The sequence below is a fragment of the Hyla sarda genome, chromosome 2, assembly GCF_029499605.1.
Source record: "Hyla sarda isolate aHylSar1 chromosome 2, aHylSar1.hap1, whole genome shotgun sequence".
NCBI classification, from domain to species: domain Eukaryota; kingdom Metazoa; phylum Chordata; class Amphibia; order Anura; family Hylidae; genus Hyla; species Hyla sarda.
Window position 1 is genome coordinate 213,496 of NC_079190.1, and position 19,426 is coordinate 232,921.

At 45.8% G+C, this 19,426-nt stretch overlaps 1 protein-coding gene and 1 pseudogene across 1 annotated transcript; both read left to right on the forward strand.

Moving 5' to 3' along the window:
• The first annotated feature begins 297 nt into the window (after window positions 1-297).
• Window positions 298-4,588, forward strand: LOC130358128 (olfactory receptor 52P1-like). The gene is made up of 2 exons (XM_056560956.1): window positions 298-1,224; window positions 4,505-4,588. Exons 1-2 carry the CDS (start codon window positions 298-300, stop codon window positions 4,586-4,588), a joined length of 1,011 nt encoding a protein of 336 aa, XP_056416931.1.
• A 9,294-nt stretch (window positions 4,589-13,882) lies between these two features.
• LOC130357543 (olfactory receptor 52P1-like) lies at window positions 13,883-16,225 on the forward strand (annotated as a pseudogene).
• Window positions 16,226-19,426: the final 3,201 nt, after the last annotated feature.

Sequence of the window (19,426 nt, forward strand, 5' to 3'; positions counted from 1 at the left end):
CTCTGAACCTGCAGCTCCATATACATTGAACACTCACTGAGCTCTGATCCTACAGCTCCACATACACTAAACACTCACTGAGCTCTGATCCTGCAGCTTCACATACACTAAACACTCACTGAGCTCTGATCCTGCAGCTTCATATACACTAAACACTCACTGAGCTCTGAACCTGCAGCTCCATATACACTAAACACTCACTGAGCTCTGAACCTGCAGCTCCATATACATTGAACACTCACTACTATTTCTGAGAGTAATCCATTTTTTCTTGCACTTACACAAGATCCTAAAGAAATGGATACAGAAAATAATACAAATGAAGATTTTTACAGACCCAAGACATTCCTTCTGATCGGGATCCCGGGCCTGGAGATGGCCGAGTTCTGGATGTCCATTCCAATGTGTATAATGTATGTCCTGACAGTCCTGGGGAACAGTGCCATGCTCCTCATCATTATGCCCCAGGAGACCTTTCATAAGCCAATGTATCTGTTCCTCTGTTTGTTATCCATTATTGATCTGGTGGCATCAGCGACCACAACCCCCAAAATCCTCTGTATCTTCTGGTTCAATGACAAGGAGATTGCCTTCGATGCGTGCCTGGCTCAGCTCTTCTTCATCCACTCCCTCTCCATGATGGAGTCCACTATCCTCCTGGCTATGGCATTTGACCGATATGTTGCTATTTGCCATCCCCTCAGATACACTTCTATCCTGAGCAACTCCACCATTGTCAAGATTGCAATTCTAGCAATGATCAGAGGTTCCTTATTCATGGCTCCTGCTCCATTCCTGATCAGGAGGTTGTCCTACTGTAGAACCAATATCATCGCGCACACGTACTGTGAACACATGGCTGTGGTGAAGATCGCATGTACTGATACAACCATCAATAAGGTGTATGGTCTGACTGTGGCCCTGCTGGTGATAGCTGTAGATATCATATGTATAACTGTGTCCTATTCGGCCATAGTCTGGGCAGTCTTCCGATTGTCCTCCAAGGAGGCCCGCCACAAGGCTATGGGCACCTGCGCCCCTCATATCTGTGTTATCCTCATTTCTTATGTTCCTGCCCTCTTCTCCTTCTTCACACATCGGTTTGGACACAACATCCCTCTCCATATTCACATCATTCTTGCCAATCTGTATATTCTGATCCCACCCATGTTCAACCCAATGATTTATGGGGCAAGAACCAAAGAGATTCGCAGAAGGATCATTGTGATTTTCTTTGGGTCCTAAATTTATGCCGAAATTACTATAATGTGACCACAAACTGTAAAAGAACCTGAAGTGGGATCCAATGAACCTTCAGTTCTTTGTTTGTCAGACAGAATTGGACACATGACCTAATAACAGAGGAGGATGTCCATCCAAACTTAAAGATATAGAATTGTGACATGTTTGTGTCAAAAAAATATATCTTTCATTCATTCTTTTCATATGGAGAAGACCAAGACCAGATGACATTAACGTCAACAAATGAGACACAAGAAATATCATCGATGTTGTCTCCAGGACCTCAAAGTGTTATATAAAGGTCATTATATTCAGAATAAGTTAGAAATTATAAAGTCAACTTGACCTTCTCTACTTGGTCCATCGTGTCCAGGATGTTGTCTCACACTCCTTGATGTCACTGGGGGAGATACAATATTTCAGGGTCTTCTTATGGATCATTTGGTCCATGGCATCTACATATTTACTATAGGGTCAAGCGTCTATCCATAAGAAGTTGGCGTGTGGCTGAGAGAAAAAGGGTTTTGTATAATACATAATGTGTATTAGGTTCTGGAGGTTTATTGCAAAAATATTTATGTGCATTGCATCAAATTTATTGTATAAGGGTTAAAATTTGTATTGCTGTACAACACATGATTGTGCCTTGTCACATGATTCTCCCAACCAATGGTTGTGGAAGAAGTCCCAAGTCCAACCTCTCTATCAGGAGAAGGGGTGGATCCAAACCTAATGGTGCCAGAGAAACATCTCCTAGCCCTGCTATTGATAACTGTACACCGAATCCAAAAGAGTCTCATCTAGGTCAATCCTGTCCACAGTCAGGTCACTGTTCCTCTTCCTGTCCATGCTGCCCAGGTTCTTCATTTCCAAAAAGGAGTTTTCTTTGTTTTCAACAAAGAGAATAAGGCTGAACAAGGGCCTCTCTGCTATACACTAATCTCTTCAGTGACTGTCTGTCAGCGATATTGCTCTATGTCACATCATCGAAAGTAAAAGAAATCCTGAGACAATAAGTCGGCACAATCAATAAACAATTTATTAATCCAACAATATAAGGATAGGAGTCCCTACTGTCAGGCTTATGCGGTCACGCCTGGATGCTCTGCTCCTAGCCACTCTAGAGTAAAAATACTCACCTGCTTGTGGACAGCCTGTGGCGCTCATGTGACATTGTTTTCTGATCTGTAGGCGGTAGGTGCCCCCTAGAGTGCCGGTCCTGGCCTGGACTCACACAGGAGTGTAAAGCAGGTGAATTTATATGTAACATAGATAAAGTCATAAACGTTATCTCTCCAAAATATGAGGATCGCGGATAAAAGAATTATAATCAAGTGAGATCCTTAGAGGCCGACACACTAAGTACCTCTTATTCTTTGAGATTTGGAAGATAGGAACATTGTTGTATAAATAAAAAACACTATGATGATTTATTACAATTTATTAAGAATATAGAAGTATTAAATAAAATGGAATTTACAATTCTATACGATATTATGCAATACTAAGTCACAGTAATACCTAAATGTGCCCTCTAGACGGGAGTGTATTGCTCTAGTACAGGACAGTATTCAAAAGCTAAAGGGGTATTCCAGGAAAAAACTTTTTTTTATATATCAACTGGCTCCAGAAAGTTAAACATATTTGTAAATTATATATATATAAAATGTTGCCCGGACCTTCCAAGATAGTGTAATCAATTGTGTATGGAAAATGGATTTCTGGGTCGTGCTCCAATAATAATTCAAATTTTTTTTTATTGTTAAAATATATTGTAATAGAGTACATTACTCCTCACAGGGCCCGTGTGAGAAGAACACATATAATGTATATACAAATGCAGACAATCTTACAATATGAATGAATATCACTGGTATATAGGATTGCTCTATATGGGCAAAATATGGCTCCATTCTCTATGTATCCCCGCGGTGTGAAGATGACGCACAGATACTTAGAATGCTTAAGTCTCCTTTTATATATGACAGTTTGTATCAAGTTAAATACCGTGTTACCGATCCTGTGGTGGAATAGATGGATTGGCTCGGACGGCTCTCGCTGAAGGTAGTTATGGTTGTTCCTGTGCCTGAATGTGAGAACTGCAGACGGCGGTCTCAGATGGGGCTGTGGCTGTAGCTTGGAGAGTCCAGATGGTACGCGGTGGTGGTCGTCACAGGCTGGTGGTGCTGGCAGGCGCCGATGGTACTTAAATGCCGGGAGACCGTTGGCGCTGGCAAGAGCTTGTGATGTCAATTTCCTCACCGCTGGACTTAGAGTAAGCCAGAGATCGCACGCTGAGTGAATGGAGCTCGCCTCGTGTAAGTATCGTGTGACGTCAGCTGAGCCGGAGCTGGAGATGTAGAATCAGGACCGGACACAAGCCTGGATCGGCTGATGAGCAGAGAGTCCGCAGTAAGTAGTCAGCTTACTCCGTGGGTAGTGGACACAGTTCATATAGAGCATAAATGCCAGTGGACAGGACTAGACGCGTTTCAGGGTTCTCAAATGTGACCCTTTCCTCAGTAGTCATGGTGGTTGCCATCAATGATTGTCTATTTATAGGAGCACGAATCCAAGTAATAACAAAAACATCACATGGATTGGTCAAAAGGATTACCCAGAGAGCAAAAGTGTGTGAAAAGATATGTGTGTGTGTGAATACCGTCTAGGACGGAAAAGGTGCGTTTTTGATTACTTTTACACAGTAATGGATCAAAGTAAAACGAGCAGAACTACCAGGAGTACTTTAAAGATTCCATAACTGTAGAATCAAATAATATATCATTCGGTGTCTATTATTAATGCGATAATTGTGAACCCTAATATAAGAATGTGATACCAAATACAGATATAGCAGTTTTTTAGAGTGATACAAATAAATATGTGAATAAAAATAAATATAAAAATAAAAATAGAAATAAAATAAAAATAAAAATTATAATGATGGTAATAATAATAATAATAATAATAATATTATTACCATCATTATAATTTTTATTTTATATTTTATTTCTATTTTTATTTTTATATTTATTTTTATTCACATATTTATTTGTATCACTCTAAAAAACTGCTATATCTGTATTTGGTATCACATTCTTATATTAGGGTTCACAATTATCGCATTAATAATAGACACCGAATGATATATTATTTGATTCTACAGTTATGGAATCTTTAAAGTACTCCTGGTAGTTCTGCTCGTTTTACTTTGATCCATTACTGTGTAAAAGTAATCAAAAACGCACCTTTTCCGTCCTAGACGGTATTCACACACACACATGTCTTTTCACACACTTTTGCTCTCTGGGTAATCCTTTTGACCAATCCATGTTGTTACGCCTAGCGCTCCGGGTCCCCGCTCCTCCCCGGAGCGCGTACGGCGTCTCTCTCTCCGCAGCGCCCCGGTCGGTCCCGCTGACCGGGAGCGCTGCACTGTCATGGCCGTCGGGGATGCGATTCGCACAGCGGGACGCGCCCGCTCGCGAATCGCATCCCAGGTCACTTACCCGTTCCCGTCCCCTGCTGTCATGTGCTGGCGCGCGCGGCTCCGCTCTCTAGGGCGCGCGCGCGCCAGCTCCCTGAGACTTAAAGGGCCAGTGCACCAATGATTGGTGCCTGGCCCAATTAGCTTAATTGGCTTCCATCTGCTCCCTGCCTTCATCTGACCTCCTCCCATGCACTCCCTTGCCGGATCTTGTTGCCTTGTGCCAGTGAAAGCGTTTTGTGTGTCCAAAAGCCTGTGTACCAGTACTTCTGCTATCCACCCTGACTACGAACCTTGCCGCCTGCCCCCGACCTTCTGCTACGTCCGACCTTGCTTCTGTCTACTCCCTTGTACCGCGCCTATCTTCAGCAGCCAGAGAGGTTGAGCAGTGGCTAATGGATACGACCTGGTCACTACCGCCGCAGCAAGACCATCCCGCTTTGCGGCGGGCTCTGGTGAAAACCAGTAGTGACTTAGAACCGGTCCACTAGCACGGTCCACGCCAATCCCTCTCTGGCACAGAGGATCCACCTCCTGCCAGCCGGCATCGTGACACATGTCATGTTTTTGTTATTACTTGGATTCGTGCTCCTATAAATAGACAATCATTGATGGCAACCACCATGACTACTGAGGAAAGGGTCACATTTGAGAACCCTGAAACGCGTCTAGTCCTGTCCACTGGCATTTATGCTCTATATGAACTGTGTCCACTACCCACGGAGTAAGCTGACTACTTACTGCGGACTCTCTGCTCATCAGCCGATCCAGGCTTGTGTCCGGTCCTGATTCTACATCTCTAGCTCCGGCTCAGCTGACGTCACACGCCACTTACACGAGGCGAGTTCCATTCACTCAGCGTGCGATCTCTGGCTTACTCTAAGTCCAGCGGGGAGGAAATTGACATCCAGCGCCAGTGGTCTCCCGGCATTTAACCCCTTGGGGACGGAGCCCATTATGACCCTAAGGACGGGAGCATTTTTTGCAAATCTGACCACTGTCACTTTAAGCATTAATAACTCTGATGCTTTTACTTATAAATTTGATTCCGAGATTGTTTTTTCGTGACATATTCTACTTTATGTTAGTGGAAAATTTTCTGCGATACTTGCATCCTTTCTTGGTGAAAAATTTGAAAATTTCATGAAAAATTTGAAAATTTTGCATTTTTCTAACTTTGAAGCTCTCTGCTTATAAGGAATATGGATATTCCAAATACATTTTATATTGATTCACATATACAATATGTCTAATTTATGTTTGCATCATAAAATTGATGAGTTTTTACTTTTGGAAGACACCAGAGGGCTTCAAAGTTCAGCAACAATTTTCCAATTTTTGGCAAAATTTTCAAAATCGGAATTTTTCAAGGACCAGTTCAGGTTTGAAGTGGATTTGAAGGGTCTTCTGGTTAGAAATACCCGATAAATGACCCCATTATAAAAACTGCACCCCTCAAAGTATTCAAAATTACATTCAGTAAGTGTGTTAACCCTTTAGGTGTTTCACAGGAATAGCAGCAAAGTGAAGGAGAAAATTCAAAATCTTCATTTTTTACACTCGCATGTTCTTGTAGACCCAGTTTTTGAATTTTTACAAGGGGTAAAAGGAAAAAAATCCTCTCAAAATTTGTAACCCAATTTCTCTCGAGTAAGAAAATACCTCATATGTGTATGTCAAGTGTTCGGCGGGCGCACTAGAGGGCTCAGAAGCGAAGGAGCAACAATGGGATTTAGGAGAGTGAGTTTTTCTGAAATGGTTTTTGGGGGCATGTCCCATTTAGGAAGCCCCTATGGTGCCAGGACAGCAAAAAAAAAACACATCGCACACTATTATGGAAACGACACCCCTCAAGGAACATAACAAGGGGTACGGTGAGCCTTAACACCCCACAGGTGTTTGACAACTTTTTGTTAAAGTCGGATGTGTAAATGAAAAAAAAATATTTTTCCACCAAAATGCTGGTTTTTCCCCAAATTTTACTTTTTTTACAAAGGGTAATAGGAGAAAATGCCCCCCAAAATTTGTAACTCCATTTCTTCTGAGTATGGAAATACCCCATGTTTGGACGTCAAGTGCACTGCGAGCGAACTACAATGCTCAGAAGAGAAGGAGCGCCATTGAGCTTTTAGAGAGATTTGTTTGGAATGGCAGTCGGGGGCTATGTGCATTTACAAAGCCCCCCGTGGTGCCAGAACAGTGGACACCCCCACATGTGACCCCATTTTGGAAACTACACCCCTCACGGAATGTAATAAGGGGTACAGTGAGCATTTACACCCCACTGGTGTTTGACAGATCTTTGGAACAGTGGGCTGTGCAAACAAAAAAATTACATTTTTCATTTTCACGTACCACTGTCCCAAAAATCTGTAAGACACCTGTGGGGCGTAAATGCTCACTGTACCCCTTATTACATTACACAAGGGGTGTAGTTTCCAAAATGGGGTCACATGTGGGTATTTATTTTTTTGCATTTATGTCAGAACCGCTGTAAAATCAGCCACCCCTGTGCAAATCACCAATTTAGGCCTCAAATGTACATGGTGCACTCTCACTCCTGAGCCTTGTTGTGCGCCCGCAGAGCATTTTACCCCCACATATGGGGTATTTCCGTACTCAGGAGAAATTGTGTTACAAATTTTGGGGGTCTTTTTTTCCTTTTACCTCTTGTGAAAATAAAAAGTAAAGTGCAACACCAGCATGTTAGTGTAAAAAGGCCGGTGTAGACCCCAACTTTTCCGTTTCATAAGGGGTAAAAGGAGAAAAAGCCCCCAAAATTTGTAACACAATTTCTCCCGAGTACGGAGATACCCCATATGTGGCACTAAACTGTTTCCTTGAAATACGACAGGGCCCTGAAGTGAGAGAGCACATGCGCATTTGAGGACTAAATTAGGGATTGCATAGGGGTGGACATAGGGGTATTCTACACCAGTGATTCCCAAACAGGGTGCCTCCAGCTGTTGCTAAACTCCCAGCATGCCTGGACAGTCAGTGACTGTCCGGAAATGCTGGGAGTTGTTGTTTTGCAACAGCTGGAGGCTCCGTTTTGGAAACACTGCTGTACAATACGTTTTTCATTTTTATTGGGGTGGGGGGGGGACAGTGTAAGGGGGTGTATATGTAGTGTTTTACTCTTTATTATGTGTTAGTGTAGTGTAGTGTTTTTAAGATACATTGGCACTGGCGGGTTACGGTGATTTTCTCGCTAGGAATTTGCGCTGCGGCAAAAAATTTGCCGCAGCTCATACTTGAAGCAGGAAACTTGCTGTAAACCCGCCCGTGTGAATGCACCCTGTACGTTCACATGGGGGGGGGGGGCAAAGCTCCAGCTGTTTCAAAACTACAACTCCCAGCATGCACGGTCTGTCAGTACATGCTGGGAGTTGTAGTTTTGCAACAGCTGGAGGCACACTGGTTGGAAAACCTTCAGTTAGGTTCTGTTACCTAACTCAGTATTTTCCAACCAATGAGCCTCCAGCTGTTGCAAAACTACAACTCCCAGCATGTACGGTCTGTCAGTACATGCTGGGAGTTGTAGTTTTGAAACAGCTGGAGGCACACTGGTTGGAAAATACTGAGTTGGGTTCTGTTACCTAACTCAGTATTTTCCAACCAGTGTGCCTCCAGCTGTTGCAAAACTACAATTCCCAGCATGTCTGATCACAGAAGGGCATGCTGGGAGATGTAGTTATGCAACAGCTGGAGGTACGCAACTACAACTCCCAGCATGCCGAGACAGCTGTTTTCTGTGTGGGCATGCTGGAATTTGTAGTTTTGCAACATCTGGAGTGCTACAATTTAGAGAACACTGAACAGTGATCTCCAAACTGTGGACCTCCAGATGTTGCAAGACTACAACTCCCAGCATGCCCAGACAGCAAACAGCTGTTTGGGCATGCTAGGAGTTGTAGTTTTGCAAGATCTAGAGGGCAGTATAGAGATCACTGTGCAGTGGTCTCTAAACTGCAGACCTCCAGCTGTTGCAAAACTACAAATTCCAGCATGCCCACACAGCAAACAGCTGTCTGGGCATGCTGGGAGTTGTAGTTTTGCAACATCTGGAGGGCTACAGTCTAGAGACCACTATAGTGGTCTCAGACTGTAGCCCTCTAAATGTTGCTATGCAACTACTCACCGGCTTCCGTCACATCCAGGGAGCCGTCCTCTTCTGCCGCCCGCAGATCTCCGTCGCCGACCGCCGATCCCCGACGCTCCGCTGCCTCCGGAGGGGTAAGTGGACTCCGGCGCCGCTCCTCTTCGTTTTCCCCGTTCTGCCCCGCCTATTGTGGGAGGGCAGGACGGGGAAAACGAAAGTAAACCCCTCCGCCCCTGATCTGCTATTGGTGGTCGCGTCTAGACCACCAATAGCAGAGATAGGAGGGGTGGCAACTCTGCCACCTCACTCCTATCGCTTTAGGGGGATCGTGGGTGTCTTAGACACCCACGATCCCCCTTCTATTCCGGGTCACCGGGTCACCTTAGACCCGTAATGACCCGGAATCATCGCAAGTGTGAATTCACTTGCAATTTACGCCGATCGCCGACATGGAGGGGTCTAATGACCCCCCTGGGCATTTGCACGGGGTGCCTACTGATAGATATCAGCAGTCACCCCGGCCCGGTCCCCGCCCGGCCCGCGGCGGGGGCCGAAATTCCCACGGGCGTATGGATACGCCCTTCGTCCCCAACAGGTTAAGTACCATCGGCGCCTGCCAGCGCCACCAGACTGTGACGACCACCACCGCGTACCATCTGGACTCTGCAAGCCACAGCCCCATCTGAGACCGCCGTCTGCAGTTCTCACATTCAGGAACAACCATAACTACCTTCAACGAGAGCCGTCCGAGCCAATCCATCTATTCCACCACAGGATCGGTAACACGGTATTTAACTTGATACAAACTGTCATATATAAACGGAGACTTAAGCATTCTAAGTATCTGTGCGTCATCTTCACACCGCGGGGATACATAGAGAATGGAGCCATATTTTGCCCATATAGAGCAATCCTATATACCAGGGATATTCATTCATATTGTAAGATTGTCTGCATTTGTATATACATTATATGTGTTCTTCTCACACGGGCCCTGTGAGGAGTAATGTACTCTATTACAATATATTTTACCAATAAAAAATTGTTTTGAATTATTATTGGAGCACGACCCAGAAATCCATTTTCCATACACAATTGATTACACTATCTTGGAAGGTCCGGGCAACATTTTTCTCTCTCTCTCTCTCTCTCTCTCTCTCTCTCTCTCTCTCTCTCTCTCTCTCTCTCCATATATATATATATATATATATATATATATATATATTCTAGTTCTTGCAACTGTGGTGTAGTCACATGCCCTGTTGACCTCGGTTTGCGTTATTTATTAATTGTGAGCCGCACTTACACTTTTTCTTTTCTCTAGATTTGTAAATTACTTCTATTAAAAAATCTTAATCCTTTCAGTACTTATGAGCTTCTGAAGATAAGGTTGTTCTTTTCTGTCTAAGTCCTCTCTGATGACACCTGTCTCGGGAAACGCCCAGTTTAGAAGCATATTCCCATAGCAAACCTCTTCTAAACTGGGCGTTTCCCGAGACATGTGTCATCAGAGAGGATTTAGACAGAAAAGAACAACCTTAACTTCAGAAGCTCATAAGTACTGAAAGGATTAAGATTTTTTTATAGAAGTAATTTACAAATCTGTTTAACTTTCTGGAGCCAGTTGATATATATATAAAAAAGTTTTTTTTCCTGGAATACCCCTTTAAACTCAAGATGGCAGCACAGAAATCTACAGTATATACCATATCTGCATTTGTTCATATATTTAAAGAAATAAGTACAAAAATATGTTACTACATTCCACAGTGATTGAGCGTGAGCGTGGAGGAGGAAGCGGCGTGACCTGTCCAAGTTGCTGTTGTGGCTGTGCAGGAACCACATTTACCCAGTGGGCCGTAAAAGACAAGTATTGTCCCTGCCCGTAGTTACAGCTCCACACGTCGGCGCTACTGTGCACTTTTGAACACACCGACAGGCTCAAGGACTGGCCCACCTTCTCTTGTACAAATTTATGCAGGGCTGGTACTGCCTTCTTCGCAAAGAAACGACGGCTTGGGACTCTCCACCTCGGCTCGGCACAAGCCATCAATTCTCTGAAAGGTGCAGAGTCCACCAGTTGGAAAGGGAGGGACTGCAGCACCAGCAACTTGGACAGGAGCACATTCAACTTCTGTGGCGTTGGATGAGTGGGCGCATACTGTTGTCTCTTGGACATGGCTTCGCTGATCGATTGTTGGCGAAATGACTGACTAAAAGCGCGAGAAGCAGGAGCTATAGAAGGATGGTTTGACACACAGCTCCCTTAGGCTGAGGTGGTGGAGCCTTGGCTGGATGACGGAGGGAGCGGATGGCCACTGGGTGATGCGGCAGGCTGGACCACTACCTCGGAGCCACGGATATCCCAGGCCGCTTTATGGTGGCGAAGCATATGTTGACACAGGGTTGTGGTGCCGAGATTGGGACCCTGGCCACGCTTCACTTTCTGCCCACAGATTTTGCATGTGACTACGCTAAGGTCCTCCGGATTCTTTATGAAGAACAACCACACCGCAGAGTAGCTGATTTTCCCACCCACAGTTCGCACTATTTCACTGCTATTGGCGCTGTCTCCAGGAACCCCTGTTCTACTACCTCCCTGAATGGTAGCTTGCCGCGAAGCAGGTGGTCTCCCCCTGGCACGTTTGGCTCCTGAATTTCCACTACTGCCACCACCACGCTGATTGCCAACCGTGCTACCGCCTTGCTGCCTCATAGACAAAGAGCAAATCTCTTCTCCTGATGATGATGAAGCCCCGGCTTCTGCACCCGGCTCCCAATTGCGATCGGCTTCATCATCATCAAAAGATGTGTGCACGTCACTGATGTCCTCCTCGTGTTCCACAACAGTGTCTGCCTCAGGACCCTGAGCAATTAAAACACCGCCTCCCATGTCACTCTCCGCATCACTGCTTGGCCGCCTTGTGGAGCAAGGGACGCATGTCTCCTCCCCTTCTTGGCTGCCCATTAGATGCTGACTGTCCTCTATTACATCGTCCTCGCTAAATAGTGGAGCTGAACCCAAAGCATGAGATACTTCTTTGGGAGAGGGAACAGCATAGGACAAAGGCAATGGGAGGACAGGGACTGCTCCCGGGCCATGCCAACTGAGGGTTGTGTCTGAGGAACCCACCGACTCTTGACTGGACTTGTCAGATGTCGCTTGTGATGATGGGGATGAGTGTGCAAACCAATTGACGAGGAGAGATGGGTCGACGACACGATCGCTGGGTGTTAACGGAAACTCCGGCCTATTACTGTGACTCCTTCTGCCACTCGCCCCAAGTCTGCTGCCAACTCTGCCTGACGTATGTAGGTCTCTGCCCCTTCTCTGTGCACCTCCTGACACTTCCCTGCCTGACATACTTAGTGCGTTTATGAGGGTATAGAACAGCAGCAGGCGATTACTTACGGCTGTCCTTTCAAAGTATATAGGCCCTAGACAGAATAACAGTTACTAAATAGTACACTCCTTGGTTGTATTTAGGCCCTTTGCACTGATGAGCGCACTGTTAAGCGTATTTATATGCAAGAAAAAACTCTTTTTGTTGTATACACCAGGCGGTGTATACTAATGTGTGGAATAGCACTGAATTTAGCACCGAGACAGAAATACAGGTACTAAATAGTACACTACTTGGTTGTATGTAGGCCCTTTGCAATGATGAGCGCACTGTTAAGCGTATTTGTACTCAGGAAAAACTTTTTTTTCTTTAATATATCGGCAGGTGTATAACGTGTGGTATAACACTGAATTTAGCACAGAGACAGAGTAACAGGTGAAAAATGGTAAAAAGGCACTAAAGTCCACACTAATATGACTTATTTCTGAACAGCAGCAGGACCCAACAGTGCAGCACCACAAAAAAAAAAAAATCCAGGGATTAACCCCTAAATTGCAGTCTGTCACACAATTCTGAGCAGCAGATGATTTGTGGAGCAAAAAAAGCTCAATTGGGCTGAAAAATGAGGAGATGAGATGGTTGATAAAGTTGAGGCAGCTTGGAGATGTGTATGAGGCAGCTGACAGCTATCTGCCCCTCTCTGCTGCAATGCTCTATAACGTGAATAGGAGGTTTAGCAATCAATGATCCTTCTCAGAGTAACAGCACAGCACTCTGCACTCCTGCCTTTCCCTAATGCTGATGTGACTAGCAGTTGCAGTGTAACGCTGTGGTATGAGCTATTCACACACACACAGTCCCGTCCTCTCCATCTGACTGCATAGATGAAATGAAGAGAGGCAAGATGGCCGCCGATTATATAGGGGCTGTGACATCACAGGGGTCAGTGAACACTGATAGGCTGCATCTCACATGTGATTCAGGGTCAGCCCGCCTACCTTCATTCCCGCCGCTGTTTCCCGCCCTCCCATAATCCCGTGCCCCATGTACTCACATGTGGATCCGCCATCTTAGCTCTACAATAGCCTGGAACGCTGTAAAATGGAGTTTAATGAAGCGATTCGTGCGATAGAATCGCGGCGATATTCGTTGCAAATCGAATTTTTCATGAAATTCGTAACGAATTCGGGTTCGTCAACTTCGATTCGCTCATCTCTATTAAATACATTAGAAAGATAAGATGGGGGGGGGGGGTGTAAGGGTATTTGAGTGCAGAACCCCATGTACCACTGGCTGAGATGAGATGAACAAGAATGAATGTGTCTTTAATTGTTCATAATAGAATGATGGATAGATGAGGGAGTGCTAGTTATTGGGCCAAGGAGTAGCGTGGTCATCTGTACCGGGTGAGGACGTCTATTAGCATTGGGACCGTCCACTAATATATAGTAATATAAAGATATTATATGATGTGAATAATCTTTATAGGAAGGGCCTTCAGGTTCCCACTCTAACGATTTCTCTAATATTGATCCAAATGGCCAATAACAATTGGTTGAAAAGAAAAAAAAACTTTTTTCTATATTGTTACTGATTTGTAATAAATCTTTTTAATTGATGAAACATAAAGTCGATCATAGTGATTATAGTTGAGGTTTCTACACAATGTTTGATGTGGATAATAACATTTTACAATTCAGGGGAATCATGGCGTCCTTCAACATCTCCAGCATTTACACAAGTATGTTCATCCTGGAGGGGATCCCGGACCTGGAGTCTTCTCATGTGTGGATATCCATCCCCATCTTCATCATGTAACTTGTAGCTCTATCGGGGAACCTCCTGATGCTTCTCCTCATCATGACAGAACCGCGCTCCACAGCCCCATGTATTATTTCTTGTCGACTTTATCTCTCACCGATCTGATTCTATCGAGCACCATTGTCTTGAAAATGCTCAGTATCTTCTGGCTGAATCACAAGGAGATCTCTTTCCTCTCCTGCCTTGTGCAGATGTTCTTCATCCACTGCTTCACCTCACTAGAATCCGGAGTCCTGATGGCCATGGCCTACGACAGGTACATCTGTAATCCTCTTCACTACACAAGTGCATTAACCAACAAATTAATAGTGAAAATAGTGACAGCCCTGGTGATAAGAGGAACCATCATAGTGACTCCATGCCCATGGATGGCCAGTAGACTCCCATACTGCCAGAGCCACCACATCCCTCACTCCTACTGTGACCACATGGCGGTTGTGAAGTTATCCTGTTCAGACATCACCATCAACAGTGCCTATGGACTAACCGTGGTCTTGATAGTCATTGTGTTTGATGTGTCCTGCATTTCTGGGTCATATGTCTTGATACTGAGGGCAGTTTTGAGACTTGAGACCAAGATGGCCAAGAAAAAAGCCTTCGGGACATGTACTTCTCACATCTGTATCATCCTCACATTCTATACCCTGGGACTGTTCATCTTTCTGACTCATAGAATAGGTCACACAACTCCATACATCCATGTGATCATGGCCAACCTCTACTTACTCATCCCACCAACTCTCAACCCCATCATCAATGGTGTGAAGACCAAGGAGATCCGCACTGCAGCTCTGCGTCTATTTATGTGCTCTGTTGCATAGGACCTCATGTGGATTTAGACTAATAAGACTAAAATTATAGCTTTATAAACATTTAATTCTTCATAGTATCCTCATATAAGGAACATAATCTTCATATAATATGTTGTGGATTGTTGGATTTTCTGGGATGAAATCTTAAGTATTGTCCAGAAGAGGTCATGTGAAACACACAATAATCAATATTCTTCCCCATTTATGGCGTGCGTTAAGTGGTCATTACTTTTTAACCAATGCTGCATAGTAAGTGCATAGTAAGAGAAGAAAAAGTTTAGTCTCAAGGGGCGACACGCCTTCTTTACCGTGAGGACTGTGAATTTATGGAACGGTCTACCTCAGGAACTGGTCACAGTAGGAACAATTAACAGCTTTAAAACAGGATTAGATACATTTATGGAACAAAATAACATTAATGCTTATGAAGAAATATAAAATCCCATCCCTTCCCCAATATCGCGCCACACCCCTACCCCTTAATTCCCTGGTTGAACTTGATGGACATATGTCTTTTTTCGACCGTACTAACTATGTAACTATGTAACAGTAGAAGTGAAGATAAGAAATGTTGTAATACTGTATATCTTAAAAGAGTACTTAAATTTCAGATCGCAGAGGTCTGACTGTTGGGGCCCCCCGCGATATCCCGTATGGGGCCCCCCGGCTCTTTGCCAAAATAGCGTGTGTCAACTACTGTATGATGCGGCAGCCGACACGCCCCTCTCAATACATCTCTATGGCAGAGCTGAAGACTGCTGGATGCATAGAGATGTGTTGAGGGGACGTGTCAGCCGCTGCGTCATGCAGTGGTCAGACTTGCCCCCTTGCCGCTGACTTCTGGGGCCCCGTATGGGAGATCGCGAAAGGCCCCAGCGGTCGGACACCCCATGATCAGAAACTTGTCCCCTATCCTTAGGATAGAGGATAAGTTTTCATATTCTGGAGTACTCCTTTAATAGAGAAAATGCCTCTTTCTTCACAGATCAGGCTCCTCTCCTTACCACCGAAACCCAAACCAATATCACCGCGCACACGTACTGTGAACACATGGCTGTGGTCAAGATTGCCTCCACCGATAAAACCATTAATAAGGTGTATGTTCTGTCTGTGGCCCTGCTGGTGATAGCTGTAGATATCATATGTATAACTGTGTCCTATTCGGCCTAGTCTGGAGAAGGCCCGCCACAAGGCTATGGGCACCTGCGCCCCCCATATCTGTGTTATCCTCATCTGTTATGTGCCGGCCCTCTTCTCCTTCTTCACACACCGGTTTGGACACAACATCCCTCTCCATATTCACATCATTCTTGCCAATCTGTATATTCTGATCCCACCCATGTTCAACCCAATGATTTATGGGGCAAGAACCAAAGAGATTCGCAGAAGGATCATTGTGATTTTCTACGGGTCCTAAATTTATGCCGAAATTACTATAATGTGACCACAAACTGTAAGAGAACCTGAAGTGGGATCCAATGAACCTTCAGTTCTTTGTTTGGGAGACAGAATTGGACACATGACCTAATAACAGAGAAGATTGTCCATCCAAACTTGAAGATACAGAATTGTGACTTGTTTGTGACAAAAAACTAATATCCCATCAACACTCTCATTCATTCTCTTCGTATGGAGAAGACCAAGACCAGATGACTTTCTCAACCACTAAATGGAACACAAGAGATCTCATCGATGTTGTCTCCAGGACCTCAAAGTGTTATATAAAGGTCATTATATTCAGAATAAAGTCAACTTGACCTTCTCTGCCTGGTCCATCATGTACAGGGTGTTGCCTCACATTCAATGATAACAACTAGAGATGAGCGAATCAAAGCTGACGAACCAGAATTCGTTACAAATTTAATGAAATATTCAATTCGCAACGAATGCAAATATCGCCGCGATTCTATCTCGTGAATCGCTTCATTAAATTCCATTTTACAGCATTCCCAGCTAAAGGAGACCTAAGATGGCGGATCCACATGTGAGTACATGGTGCAGGGGATTATGGGAGGGCGGGAAGCAGTGGTGGGAATGAAGGTAGGCGGGCTGACCCTGAACCACATGTGAGATGCAGCCTATCAGTGTTCACTGACCCCTGTGATGTCACAGCCCCTATATAATCGGCGGCCATCTTGCCTCTCTTCATTTCATCTATGCAGTCAGATGGAGAGGACGGGACTGTGTGTGTGAATAGCTCATACCACAGCATTACACTGCAACTGCTAATCACATCAGCATTAGGGAAAGGCAGGAGTGCAGAGTGCTGTGCTGTTACTCTGAGAAGGATCATTGATTGCTAAACCTCCTATTCACGTTATAGAGCATTGCAGCAGAGAGGGGCAGATAGCTGTCAGCTGCCTCATACACATCTCCAAGCTGCTGCTCAGAATTATGTGACAGAGTGCAATTTAGGGTTTAATCCATGTTTTCTTATTTATATGATGCTGCACTGTTGGGTCCTGCTGCTGCTGCTGTGCAAAACTAAGTTTTTTCAGTGGACTGTAATGCATTTGTCTGCCCTCATACGTGCATAACACATGACTACATCAAAGCCGTCTACTATTCTGTATCTGTAACAAGTCTAGATACAGGGAAAGTCCAAGCAATAGTACTTACCGGCTGGTGTTTTACAAAAATACAGAGTTTTTCTGTGTATTGTTGCGCATATTTCTGCCCTCCTCAGTGCATACCGCATACATACATCCAAGTATTGTACCATCTAGTACCTGTTAATCTGTAAAGGGCCTACATACTGTGAAAGGACAGCCGTAAGTAATCACCTGCCGCTGTTCTAGACAAATACTGTTTAAAGAGTAGTGTAGCGTATTGTAATACCCTCATAAATGCACTAAATATGTCAGGCAGAGAAGTGCCAGGACGTGCACAGAGGAGTGGCAGAGGCCTAAATACTTCAGGCAGAGTTGGCAGCAGACTTGGGGTGAGTGGCAGCAGGAGTTGCAGCGAGAGGCCTGAGCTCCCGTTATCAGCCAGCGGTCGTGTCTCCACCAGCAACCCATCTGCCGTCATCGATTGGTTAACATGCTCATCCACATCATCACAAGTGACATCTGACACCCCCAGTCAACAGTCGGTGGGTTCCTTAGACACAACCCTCAGTTGGCATGGCCCGGGAGCAGTCCCTGTCCTCCCATTGCCTTTGTCCTATGCTGTTCCCTCTCCTAGAGAAGTATTTTATGCTGTGGGTTCAGCTCCACTATTTACTGAGGACGATCTAATAGAGGACAGTCAGCAGCTACTGGACAGCCAAGAAGGGGAGGAGACATGCGCCACTTGCTCCGCTAGGCGGCCAAGTAGTGATGCGGAGAGTGACATGGAAGGTGGTGTTGCAAGTGTTCAGGGTCCTGAAGCAGACACTGTTGGGGAACCTGAGGAGGACATCAGTGACGTGCACACACCTGTGGATGATGATGAAGCCGATCGCAATTGGGAGCCGGGTGCAGAAGGGGCTTCATCATCATCAGGAGAAGAGGGTTGCAGGTTGCCCTTGAGGCAGCAAGGTGGTAGCACGGTTGGCAATCAGCATGGTGGCAGGAGTAGAAATTCTGTAGCCAAACGTGCCCGGGGGAGACCACATGCTTCGCGGCAGCCTACCTTTCCGGGAGGTAGTGGAACAGGGGTTCCTGGAGACGGCACCAGTAGCAGTCAATTAGTGCGGACTGTAGGTGGGAAAATCAGCTACTCGGCGGTGTGAAAGTTTTTCATAAGGCATTCGGAGGAGGTTCACGTAGCCACATGCAAGATCTGTCGGCAGAAGGTGAAGCGTGGCCAGGGTCCCAATGTCTGCACCACGGCCCTGCGTCAATACATGCTTCGCCACCATAAAGCGGCTGTCACGATTCGGCTGGCAGGAGGTGGATCCTCTGTGCCAGAGAAGGATTTGCGTGGACCGTGCTAGTGGACCGGTTCTAAGTTACTACTGGTATTCACCAGAGCCCGCCGCAAAGCGGGATGGTCTTGCAGCGGCGGTAGTAACCAGGTCGTATCCACTAGCAACGGCTCAACCTCTCTGACTGCTGAAGATAGGCGCGGTACAAGGGAGTAGACAAGAGCAAGGTCGGACGTAGCAGAAGGTCGGGGCAGGCAGCAAGGATCGTAGTCAGGGGCAACGGCAGGAGGTCTGGAACACAGGCTAGGAACACACAAGGGAACGCTTTCACTTGCACAATGGCAACAAGATCCGGCGAGGGAGTGCAGGGGAAGTGAGGTATACATAGGGAGTGCACAGGTGAACACACTAATTAGACCAACTGCGCCAATCAGTGGCGCAGTGGCCCTTTAAATCGCAGAGACCCGGCGCGCGCGCGCCCTAGGGAGCGGGGCCGCGCGCGCCGGGACAGGACCGACGGAGAGCGAGTCAGGTACGGGAGCCGGGGTGCGCATCGCGAGCGGGCGCCACCCGCATCGCGAATCGCATCCCGGCTGGGGGCGGTATCGCAGCGCACCCGGTCAGTAGATCTGACCGGGGCGCTGCAGTAGCGGGGATGTTGCGAGCGCTCCGGGGAGGAGCGGGGACCCGGAGCGCTCGGCGTAACAGTACCCCCCCCCTTGGGTCTCCCCTTCTTCTTGGAGCCTGAGAACCTGAGGACCAGACTTT